This window comes from Sminthopsis crassicaudata, chromosome 1 (genome assembly GCF_048593235.1).
Source record: "Sminthopsis crassicaudata isolate SCR6 chromosome 1, ASM4859323v1, whole genome shotgun sequence".
Taxonomy (NCBI): Eukaryota; Metazoa; Chordata; class Mammalia; order Dasyuromorphia; family Dasyuridae; genus Sminthopsis; species Sminthopsis crassicaudata.
Window position 1 is genome coordinate 595,866,557 of NC_133617.1, and position 12,058 is coordinate 595,878,614.

The 12,058-nt window shown below is 42.1% G+C and overlaps 1 protein-coding gene across 1 annotated transcript in view; it reads right to left on the reverse strand.

The window, feature by feature from the left end:
- The window catches only part of ZSWIM6 (zinc finger SWIM-type containing 6), a 185,840-nt gene extending 178,399 nt beyond the window's left edge, over window positions 1-7,441 (reverse strand). The window contains exon 1 of the mRNA XM_074282426.1: window positions 6,705-7,441. Within this exon, the coding sequence (XP_074138527.1) occupies window positions 6,705-7,359 (655 nt within the window). The 5' untranslated portion in view covers window positions 7,360-7,441. The remainder of the gene's footprint in view (window positions 1-6,704) is intronic.
- Window positions 7,442-12,058: the final 4,617 nt, after the last annotated feature.

Sequence of the window (12,058 nt, forward strand, 5' to 3'; positions counted from 1 at the left end):
GTATATGCTAATATTGTTACTTAAACACAATTTTTGGTATACTACTAAAATGTCAACCATAAGTACTTGATATTTTATAATTTTAAAATTTAGAAAAGTCCTCCTAACACTTAGTCCAATGTTGTTATCAAGGGTTAGTTATACTGGAATCCTAAGATTATCTAATACTTCTACAGGAATAATAATCATAGACATTTTCTCAGATTTCAATATACTCCTTTAAAAAGAAATGGGAGGTATTCTTATACAGAGATCATTACAATTTGATCAGATTATCTACAAAATTAGTATGATTTGGTTAAATCACTATCCCTAATTATTTCTGAAAAATCAAATATCTGTGGGGAATAAGGGAAATTTGGCTACTGAAACAACTAGGTAACATACCAAAACAATCCTAAGAACAAAGCTTTTATTAAAAATTAGATATCCATATGACTATTGTTAAAACCTGATCCAAAAATTATTAAACTACAGACATTTTAAATAACATTTATGAGTCAGGATTTAGTTAATCTATGCTTTCTTTATAAAAGATATATCTTAAATACAAAGAACTAAAAAGATATGTCCAAAACACATTCTTAGCAGAAAATAGTTCTCTATATGCACCTGCAATACCAGTGTTTTAATTTCATCTACTTTTTAAAAAATTTACTTCACTAAACTTAAAAATTTAAGTATCATTTTACAAAAAAGGAATAGATACCTGATATCTTCTTTGAGCAACCCATTTGACACTGAAGAATCAAAACAAATGTAGATTCTTTAGCATTTAAAAGCTAAATTTATTCCCTGTTTCTCATTCTAAGATTGATAATGAGATGTTTATGTCAAAAAACTTAAAAAGTAGAAAAAGTTCTTCTGTAAATTATTTTTCCAATAATAAAAGACTAAAAGTTAAATTAGTTTCCAGTTATCTTTCAAATTTCCACAATATAAACTTCTTGAAATAATAGTGACTTTTCATCACTTACTTTTTTTGGGAGGGAAAGAAGGAGGCAGGGGAAGGGGAGGAGTAGTAAACCTTTTTGGCTTCTCCAAGGGAGTAAAAGTAAGCAGAATTCAAAGTCAAAAAATCAGTTCAAGTCCAATACATATTCTCTAAAATCTTTGTCTCATTCCCTGGTTCTAATGAGAATTCACATACCATAAAAAACTTCTGAGAAATAAAAAATGTCCAAGATTTCTTTTTCCTTTTTAAGAAAGAAAACTTAACTATATTAGATGGTCTGGTGGTGTAACATTTATTTATATACATATTTTTTAAAAAATATTTATACAAGTATTGGAAAATCCAATCTTTATATATAACCAAGAGACCAGGATCAAGAAAGGGGGGGAAAAAAAAAAAGGAAAGACTACACCATCATTTCTTAGTCTGCCAGATCTACTCAATGAAAATACTGTCAATGCCTTTAATCTCTTATTCCCCAGCTAACTTCTTTATGTCTGAGTTTTGTTGCTAGACCTACTAGTTTCTTTCCAAAGGAAATATGTGGAATTAGACTGTTAACTGATTTAACTGTTGTCAACTGAATTATACTTGTCAAAGAAGGAGATAGTCCCCAGGAAATAAATTTATTAAAGTATAGACATCCTTACAGGTTCTCTTAATCAAAACAAATTATCAGAATGTCTATGTCCAACAATTATCGAATAAAGAAAAACATATATGTACTTTAACAATTTCAATACTCACTTTTTGAATACCAAACATGCTGATATTTCAAAAAGATAACAAAGCTTCACATCTCCAAAAGGGATGAAATTCAAAGCACAGTGCACTTGGCTCATAGATCAACTTGATGTCAAAATCCTCAAGGTAGCCTTTTCTTCCTCATACCAAATGTGTGCTATACATTTGTATACATATATATATATACATATACACTAAATATGGCAAGAAATTAAGATATTCGAAAGAGCAGAACTATATGTTTAATACAGATCTTAAATTCTACATTGTTACTAAAATTAAACTTTATTAAAAAACCTTTTTGACTAGTAAAAAAAATAACCTTGTCTGAAAAGATAAAAGTGACATCCTGTCCTCAAGGAGATCACAATCTAAAGAGGAAGACAACCAGCAAACATATAAACAAGTTAATATGGGACAAATAGGAAATAATTCAAAGAAAGAAGGCACAAGAATTAAGAGAAATTGGGAAAGGCTTATGAGATTTTAGTTAGGGCCTGAAGGAAACCCACAAAGCAGAAACGAAAGAGGGAGAATATTCCAGGCATGAGAGATAGCCAGACAAAATGCCAAAAGATGCAGGGATTGTGGTACTGGAACGGCAAGGAAATCAATGTCTCTTAATCCTAGAGTACCTGGTAACTAATATTCTCAGTCTCCCCTACCCCACCCTCAAAGCAATGAAAATACAAATTTAATTAATTTTATAATTTAGTATTCTTCTATGTCATCCACAACTGACCACTTTATTACTCATTAAAGTACAAAGTTTATGTCAAAATATCTAATAATGCTATTTGCAGAATATAGGTTTTGAGGTTAATGTTAATAGCAAAAAAAAGGACAATTTACTTAAGTACTTTTAGAATCAAATCTTCTTACAAAAGTGTCCAGCCTATAAGAGAACCATATCTTAAATTTTAATGGCTTAGAGGTATTGTCTGTTTCACTTCATTCACTTGGCAATTAAGTATCCAAAGCATATAAAAGCTAAGTGACTACCTGCCCAGGGTCACATAGTGAGCCTGGGTCCATACTATACAAATCTCCCAGATTTCCAGTACTCCCTCCTAGCACTACCCACTGTCCCTACTTAAAAGACGTCAAGTAAATAACTCCCCTTCAAGATTGATGTTCTCCCTTCTCTTCTGGAGGGAAAAAAGGAGAGAAAGGCCACAAACTCTGGTTTGCAGCTTAACCATAATCTGTCTGGGGTCAGATAGAAATTAAAACTGTGATTTTTGAAGAAGATGGATCTATACTTTCTAAGGAAAAGATACAGGGATTATTCAGATTTTTAATTTTTCTACTTCAGTCATTTAATGACATTCATCATGATGCCCATGTCAAAAAGCCTTCAAGATAGCATTTAATAAATTGATATCTCTAATTTAAGTCTTATGCAGATTTTAGGTATGTTACACTGATTCAAAAAAGGAAGATGCTATTTTCCCCTATGCTACAAGTAAGGAAATAAGAGTCTTGCCGGGGTTACAGAGTAGATGAGAAGGTAAAATAGAATTTGAATACAGGTCTTCCCAATTCAATTGTTCTTTCTCCAACTTAAAAATAAGGGACTGTATTTGTTGTTGTTTTAAGCAATCTAGCCCTTTTCAACTATTTTTCCACAAGTGGCTGATGAACTTTTTTGCTTTAAGTAGTACAGAACTGATAATACAAAATGCAAAAGATAGAAATTTTTTGATTAAGTTAAATTCATGAAAAAATTGACCATAAATTCAGATGACAATGGAATTTCTTATGTGGCTAACTTCAGTTCAACACACCAAAGATAATTTTCTTTTATGTAGAAAAGTCATCACTCAATTCCTACAACTCAGTGGAATTCTTCTTTATCTATATATTTCCCATTGTGTAACTGGATTAAAAATCCAGGAAAAGTCTATCAACATTCACATAACTTAAAATTTCTGTTTTAGTCACCACTGTGACATAAATGTTTTTACAATTTAATTTAATTATAATCCAATTTAAATTTCTTATCAAAAATGGCTTTATCAAATAAATGGCTCTTCAAATAAAAGAACTAAGCTCCTTAAATTGATTTTGAAATTGAAAGTGAAAACAAATTCTACAAAAGAAACACTCGATCTTTGACAAATATTCCTTGTTTATTATATATGTTTAAACACCAGCCAAATTATAATTTAAATTGAATTCTACCAGTAATTCACACTCAAAGTCATCACAAGTTTGCATTTCACACTGCCAACTGTCAAGAGAGGTGTTGTAGCCCAAAATCTCCAACATGACTAGCACAACAAGTAATACAACTTAGAAGTTAAGGAAATTGGCACAACTCAGAAAAAGAAAAAGAACATTTTACACAATTTGTATAGTACTTGTTTGGTATGTATTAAGTATTCCAGAGGTGCTGGTGAACACTTCAGTAGTATTAAATGCATAACATTTCTTCACATCTACAGTTGCCAAAATCACTCAATGCCCCCTCCCCTTTTGAGACTACACAAAAAAGTTACTATTTTCTTTTACAACTATTCACCAAGGCCTCTTTCCACTGCTGAAAGCAGGCAAAGCCCACGCTGTGTGTCTGTCTCCTACAGAAGATTGCATCTTTTATTTATCGCCCCTTGGCTTTATTTTCACAGTGAATTCCTTGCTTAAATGCAATCAGCCAAGAAACCCTCCCTATGTGCACTCCTGTCATTCCTCATTGCTTGCAAGCAGAGTCAAGCACAGGCAAAAAAAAAAAAAAAAAAAAAAAAAAAAAAAAAAAAAAAAGCCCAACATTGCCAACCAAGACTTAAAAAAAAAAAAAAAAAAAAAAGAAAAGAAAAGAAAAGAAAAGAGCTTCCTTGCCACCCTCGGGAAGCCACAGATGTACTTCAACCTTTTCAAATTGGCAGAAAATAGGTACAAAGTAAAATCAACGTTAACTAAAAAAAAAAAAATGCTAGATAGCCTCAAACGCCAAAGGCAGAAGGTTCGGAGTTTGAGAATAAGGCAACATGGGAGGCAGTCAGTGGAAAATAAATGGTCAAGCAGAAATTAACATGTGTAGATTACATTAGAATTCAAATTAACTACTATATATAGCCTACAGGACGTAAAAACAAAACTTAATTTTCTTAGTGTGAAAGAAATTAACCATGAAAAGTTAAAACTCCAAAGAAAAGGTAAAAACTGCAACCTTATTCAGATTTCCTTTGATAGCTATTAGCCCCTATCATTTCATATAATCAATGACAAAAGAAGGGGGAAAGTATTATTTAGGAGAGGGAAGAATAGGATTTCATTTATAAAATTGCTTGCTTCAGTACAAGTTCCTGTCCACAGAACAGAAACTGAACGGGACAGGAGGGAAGAGGAGGTTGGGGGTGGAGAAGGAAACAGAGAAAAGCTTTTCTCAAATCCAGAGTTTAAAAGGGTCTTCCAGGGATTGTCAGAGAAAGAGGTTGTGTAGCTTTAAATCACAAGCCCTTCTGCCTTTGTCAAATCTCTCCTACTTTACAAGCACTGAAAAGAAATAAAGAGACGCTTTTGTTTGCTTTCCCCATTTAGAAGGGTGACAGAAAACTGAAAAGGACACAAACATGAAAAAGAGAACAAAGTGTCAGATGCCCCTCCTCATCCTCCCTCCAGAGGAATTGCCCCACTGCCACGGAAGATGCGCAGTGGGCAAATATAACCAAAGGAGGTTGGACCACAGAGCACGAAGGGAAGAAACTGGAGCGTCCAGAGAAATCTGTCCAGGGACAAGGCTGGGCTCAAAGTGGGGAGGAGGAGAAATCTGTGCTCACCACCAGGTCTCCAACGCGCACCAATAAAAATATAATCTGACCACCCATCTCAAACAAAAACAGAGGAGAAAACACTCTCCCCCACCCCCCAATAAAAGAAACAATCATTTGAAACATTAAATCCAAAAGGAAATCTTCGGACCTGTTTATTTACGGGACACACACTCTAATTCAGGGGCTTTTAAACTGAAAGAGAAAAGATCTCTCTGGAAGAGAGTGAAAGAAGAGACAGCAGGAAGAGTCTGAAGAGTGAGGTGGGGGAACCTCGTCCCCTCCTCACCCCCTTTTCTGGGCTGCCGGTTCTGGAGAAGAGAGAAAATAGTTAAATCCCAAGGCAACTGGCGGAGCCTCCGCCTTTTCTCTCCGCAGCAGCCCCGGAGCCATCCATCCATCCCTCCGGCTCACCCGCGGCAGCCCCGGGGAGGACCATCCGCTCCAGAACAAGGAAATGTATTCCCCCTCCCCTCAAATCACTGGGGGGAAGAACGGGGGAGGGAAAGGAGGGGGAGCAGGAGGGGGAGAAGAGAAAGAAAGAGAGGACAGCAGCGGCAGCCGCCCCGGGATCAGCCTGCTCGCTGCATTGTCTGCTGCAGATTGAACTCCCCCCCCCAACACACACTCATACACACACTCACTCACTCACACCACGCACAGGGGGTACCACTCTCCTACAAAAAGGCTTTGTCCAGTTACCCACACACACACCTTAAAAAAAAAAAAATAAGTAAAAGCATTCTTCAGTCTCTTCGGAGAGTAGAGAGAGAAAGAAAAAAAAAGAAAAAAACAACACCTTCTAGTGGGTCTCTTCTTGCTGATTCATTTCCCACTCGTGTTGCCCCAATCTCGGAGAAAACAGAGGGAGGAGATGGTGTGTGTGCATAAAGGGAAGAGGTCTGGAGTTGGGGTGAGACGGGTGGGAAAGAGAGGGGAAAGAGGAAGTGCAATCGTTTTATTATCGTCCCAATTCATTCGAGGGGTCTAGATGTCACGGTGGAGACCAGGCTGGGGTGGGGGGCGCCCGCAAAAAGAGGCTGGGGAAGAGACCAGCAGACGGAGAAGGCAAGAAGAGGGGGGAGGGGGAAGGCACGCGAGCCCGATGCTGAGGGCGGGGGGTGCAAAGGGGCAGAGGAGGGCGGCGGGCGGACGCACGGACCGGCGGGCGAACGGACCGACGGGCAGACGGACGAACGGGGAGTGAATGGCATATTTGTCCGGTGACTCACCGACTTGCAGGACGTTATCGACGCAGCCGCTCTCCAGCAGCGCGATCCCCCGGCGGAAAGGCAGCCGGGTCTCGTCGCCGCTGTCCCCGGTTCCGCCGGCCCCCACAGCCGCCCCGGCGGCGGCGGCGGCGGCGGCAGCGGCGGCGGCGGCGGCGGCGGCAGCGGCGGACGAGTTGGACGAGGAGGACGAGGAGACGCCGCTGCCGCCGCCGCCGCCGCCGCCGCCGCTCTCATCTCCGCCGCCGCCGCCGGCACCGCCCCCGGTGTTGAAGGACGAGTACATGCAGATCTCTCGCTCGCTTCGAGGGAAGGACCAGTAGACGATCCGGCGCTGTACGGGCTCTGGGATCCGCTCAAAGCGCTCCTCCACCCGCTGGAACGGCCACTTCTCGGCCACCTTCCGCGCCGCGATGTCCAGCAGCGACTCCGGGCTCTGGGTCTTCCCGAGCGGTAGCAGCCCCAGCGCTGAGCCACCCCCACACACAGCCGCGTTGCTCGCTCGCTGGCCCGACCGGCAGGCGGAGTTGTACCCGCTACCCCCACCGCCGCTGCCACTGCTGCTGCCGCCGCCGCCGCTGCTGCCCCCACCTCCACTGCCTCCGGGCCGGCAGCAGAGCCGTTTCGCTGGAGGAGGCTGCTGTCCGCGCTCCGCCATGACCGCGCAGCTTCTAACCCCACAGCGGAAGTGCCGGGACCCTATAAACGGCACGAGGAAGCGCGACACGCACACGCCGCCGCGACGCCACGCCGCCATCTAGGGCTAGTCGCTCCTTGTAGGGGCAGAGGAGGCGGAGCCTTCCCCGCAAGGAGGAGGGAAGCGGGGAAAGGGGGGCGGGGTAAGTGTAAGGGGACTTAGGGAAGAAGGTGTGGCTTATGCAAATCACCGGGCCGAAACATAAATAGAGCGAGCCATGGACCCCCCAGAGGGGGGCGTCGGCTGCGGTGGCGTCGACTGCTCTGGCGGCGCGGGTTGGTAGTTGGGGTGGGTTGGTAGAATGTCAACTTGCTGTGACGTACGAGGGCGGGGGTTCGGGCGGGGTTCCCGCGGGAAGGGGCGGGGCCCGAGGTCGTGGGTGTGTTCGTTCTCCCCCTTGCCTTAGCTCCCCCGCCCCCCAACCTCGAATGCACAACCTCTTTTTGATGTCAAACAAGTGCAGACGCACCTCGAGGGCAGGGGGAGGGAAGAGAAGAGGTTAGGGAGAGCAAGTAGGGAAAGAAGGGGGAGGAAGGAAACAAGGAGAACAGGAATAAAAGTGTGTTGGGGGGGTGTCCGGGAGAAAATGGAGGGCGGAGCCTTTGGGTTGGTTCCACCCCCGCTTCCAGAGACCGCCCGCCCCGGGAAAAGCCTCTGGGCGGAGGAGGCGCTTTCAAAACAAAGAAATGCGGAGAGGAGCCCCGGGGAGGGGGGGTGGCGGTGCGCTCGTTTCCCCTCCAGAACCAGCAGCTGGGAGCTCCCCCGCCCCCTCCTCCACCCTGGGCAGTGAAGCAAGAAGGGAAGGGGAAAGGGGCGGGAGGCTTCGGGGTCGATTTTTCTCCTTTGGGCTTCCAGACGGCGCGGCGCGCTCAGGAATGGGGGAAGTGAGCTCGGCCAGGCAAGGCCGGCTCCGGCTCCCGGCTCCTGTATGGGTCTCGGGGCACTTAGATCTCTCTCTCTGTTCTCGTGCGGCGCTGGAGAAAGAGCCGAGGAAGGCGACTGGCCGGAATCGGGACTGGGGAGCTGGCTACGAATCAAGTACCCATAAAATCTGCAAAGCTCTTAAAAAGCCAGTCCCACTGCCAGGTCAGCGCGGAGTCGAGTGTCTGGATCGAGAGTGTCGGTTGCGCCGTCCCACGCCTGCCAAGAAAGATCTCCGGGTCGCCACCTTCTTCTCCTCCTCCTTACCTCCTCCTCTCCTTCCCCTTACTTCCCCCCCCACCCCACCCCAGATCCTCCTAACTTGCGGCTGTGGTGGATAACACTTCCTCCTTATTGGCGCCGCGAGACTGGGGGATTTAAATGCTTTCTGAGAAGAGCCTGGTAACTTTAAATACCTTTGCTTCTCCACCCAGGCGGAAAGAGACTGAAACTGGGAGAGGAGACAGAGATAGAGACAGAAGGAGGAAGAAAGAGAGAAACCGACCAGACTCCCGCCTCCGTAGTAGGCTTCGGGAGGAGATGCGCAGCGCGCATTTCTGGCTCCTAGGAGGGAAATGATAGCTGCTAAGTGAGTTTAGAAAACACCTTTGTGTACACTAATAGAGAGACGATGTTACTGGAATTACTCTTTGGAAATAAAGGACTGGTAACAATTGAACTGCGGCGTCCGAAGAATGCAGGGATTATCCCAGTCCCAGCGACCTCGCCATCCCCACTTCGGAGGGCCTTAAACCCTACTGGCCGGTTTCTGGTGCCTGAAGGGGGAGTGGGGGGCGTGAAGATTGCAAAGGACTCACACTGGGAGAGGCTGGCAACTGTCACTAGGCGACTCCTCCTCTTTTACAGATGCAATACACAAACTCCTCCTAACCCGGGAGGGGGAGAGTAGAGCTAGCTCCCTATTCTAGGGAAAGGGAGAGTGAAGGAGTTAGGAAGCCGGACTTGGCGGGCGGTCGGAGGAGCGGAAAAGTGAAGTTAGAGTAGAAGGAAGAGCTAGCGGAAGGAGAGTGAAAGGAGAGAAAATGAAATGGGAGTTGTCGATCCCAAGCAAGCATACCCTGAGATGGTTTGTCGTTCTCCAAAAAAACCCAGCCAAATCTGGGTCAAACTCTTGGACTTAGTTACCGCATTTGAGAAATTATTACACTTTGACACACATTCTGATTTTTACTGTGAATAGTGCTACTGATACTGTAGCTATTATTGAAGATACAGTTTATCTTCTTTGACACTTGGTATTTTCTAAGGTTATTGGCTGATAAGCCATCCTCCCCCTAAACTGCCTGGATTTAAAGGGATAGACCTTCATTCTCTGCTTTCTTTCTTTTTTTTTTTTTTAATACCAGTTGATCTCGAATTTCTTTTTGTATCTACTTGGGTCTAACAACTGGGTGACCTCCAGCTCCAGGACTTGTCTTCTTCCCTGTAGCATGCTTTCACAAACCCGGGGCTACAGGACACCAGGAATCCTAACATAAGAAATTCCCGGACTTCCTGACTTGCTAGGGAAATTATAGTGACGAAATGTTTGTATGTCAGCATGCTATTTTTCTGTGTCCGGAGAAAAGGGTCAGAACTCATAAAGATCTTCGTGAGGACATGAGAATGAGTAGTTTAGAGGTTTGTTTTTTTAAAAGTTTATTTTTGTTTTTATTCTATTTTTAGACCTTAAAAAAAAAAAAAAGATGCCGGAAAAAGCTGAATGGAAGGCGGGGGGGGGGGCGGGGGGGGAGAGGTGATAACAAATAGACTTTTTTCAAACTATTAGTCTGACATGCAAAATTCTGTTCTGTCCCTCGAGGTTGGCTACACCCATGAGCTAAAGGAGAAATAAGTGACAGTATGTCATATTTGGCAGATACTTGTCCCAGATGTCATTCGTCTAGGGTGTTTAAAATGTTGTTCTGGTGTTCATAGAAATCATAACTAAATTACTTATAATTGCCCTTTCCGAAGCCCCTCCCCCCAGGGACCAAAACAGAGTTCATTTCTCTTCATTCTCCTGTTTTCCGTCAGGGAATCAAAGTGCAAAAAATATGCAGCTCCTCATAATCACTGACTCACCAACATAACATCATAATTCCAGAAGTTGGGTGGTGTTTTCAGGAGCAGGGAGAATCTCAGCTGGATGTAGCAAACTGTATATAAAAAGTACTTCCTAAGAGCTAAATTAAGAAAGCACATCAAGCAAGAAATAGGAAGGACCCAAAGTTTTGTTTAAAGAGAATTAAAACTAGGTTATAACACACACTTATTTTTAAAACAAAGAATAAAAACTGGAAGAGAGAAGTGACCTTGCTTCAACGTGGCAGCTAATAACCTGGCTCATAGGATGGTTTTAGGATTAAAGTTTAAAGGGATCTCAAAGATTATCTGTCTAACCTGATCCCATCATCCAGATTTTTTACATCAGGAAACAGGCCCAGCATAGATGTGGATTCACTCCGGGTCACTCAAATTGTAAACCAGAAACCTAAGATTCAAATCCCATATCCTCTGATTTCAAAAGCCATTCCTGCAGGCTACCTCTTTCAAATGAATATTTTGTTTTTGGAAGAAAAAAAGCCCAAGACTGTTGATGGAAACCCAAACTATCTGAAAATAGTCACTTGCCAATATCACCTCCTCCCACCACATGAACCAAATTCTTTGTCATGCTAGATTAGTGTTAACACCAATATTGTGCCTATAAAGATTCTTTTGTGTAATTAGCTTACCCCCAGGGGTTAGATGCCACTAGTATATAAGCTGCTTGAGGGTAGTTTTTTCTGTTACTTTTTCTGTCTTTGACCCTATACCGTAGCACAGTGCCTAAGAAAGTAGGTGTCTAATGTAATTAATACTTGTTGAATTGAATCATGGGAACTGGATGGAAATGCAATGTTTAAAGAAAAAGAAACAATTCCATCCAGGACATAGTTATATAGCCTTTCAAATCATTAAGCAATTCTTCTGGATTTATGGATTATTTGATACTGTTCAACAGGGCAGTGTCTATTACAACATAAAAGTAACCTGTTTTAGTTGAAAATCCAATCTAAATAGTAAATGGGACAAATTAAAGGGGATGATAATAAGTCCAACTAGTCATTGAGCTAAAGCTCAATCAATTGTAAACAATTAATCCAACAACTATGAGCAGTCTTCTTTCCAATGAGAAAAAGAAACCAAAACTATTTAATTTTCTTCAGTGTTTCATATTAAATGTTTACTTCAACTAATTTCAAAATTGGATAACAAGTTTACAATTCAGCTGTGAATAAAATGTATATTCAGACAGTTGTCATTCCAAACAAGTTTTTCCTTAGTATATTTTTCTAGGCTTATGGTTTTCAAAGTTTAAATTTTTGAATTGTGTCAAATTATGTTTCCCCTAAATTACATTTTCTTCATGCTTGAAAAATTAGGAAGTAAAATTTATATCTTTCCATCTCCATTTGGCACATTTCTTGCAAAATGAAAAATTCATAAAATTGTAAACTAAAAAAAGGAAATCTTTAATAAAAAAATATTTTACAACTATAACACGAATATTTTTGCCTCTAATGCTAAAAATAGTGTGTTCTTTTACATTTAAAATACTGGTGTTAAAATTCTGCCCTGATTAACTTTTAGCAAGAATAGTTTAACATACAGCTTCTTGCTACCATTTTCATGGTATGTGAGCCAACATAATTTATTCTATTATTCTATTATGTGCAAAACTGCATTATTTCAT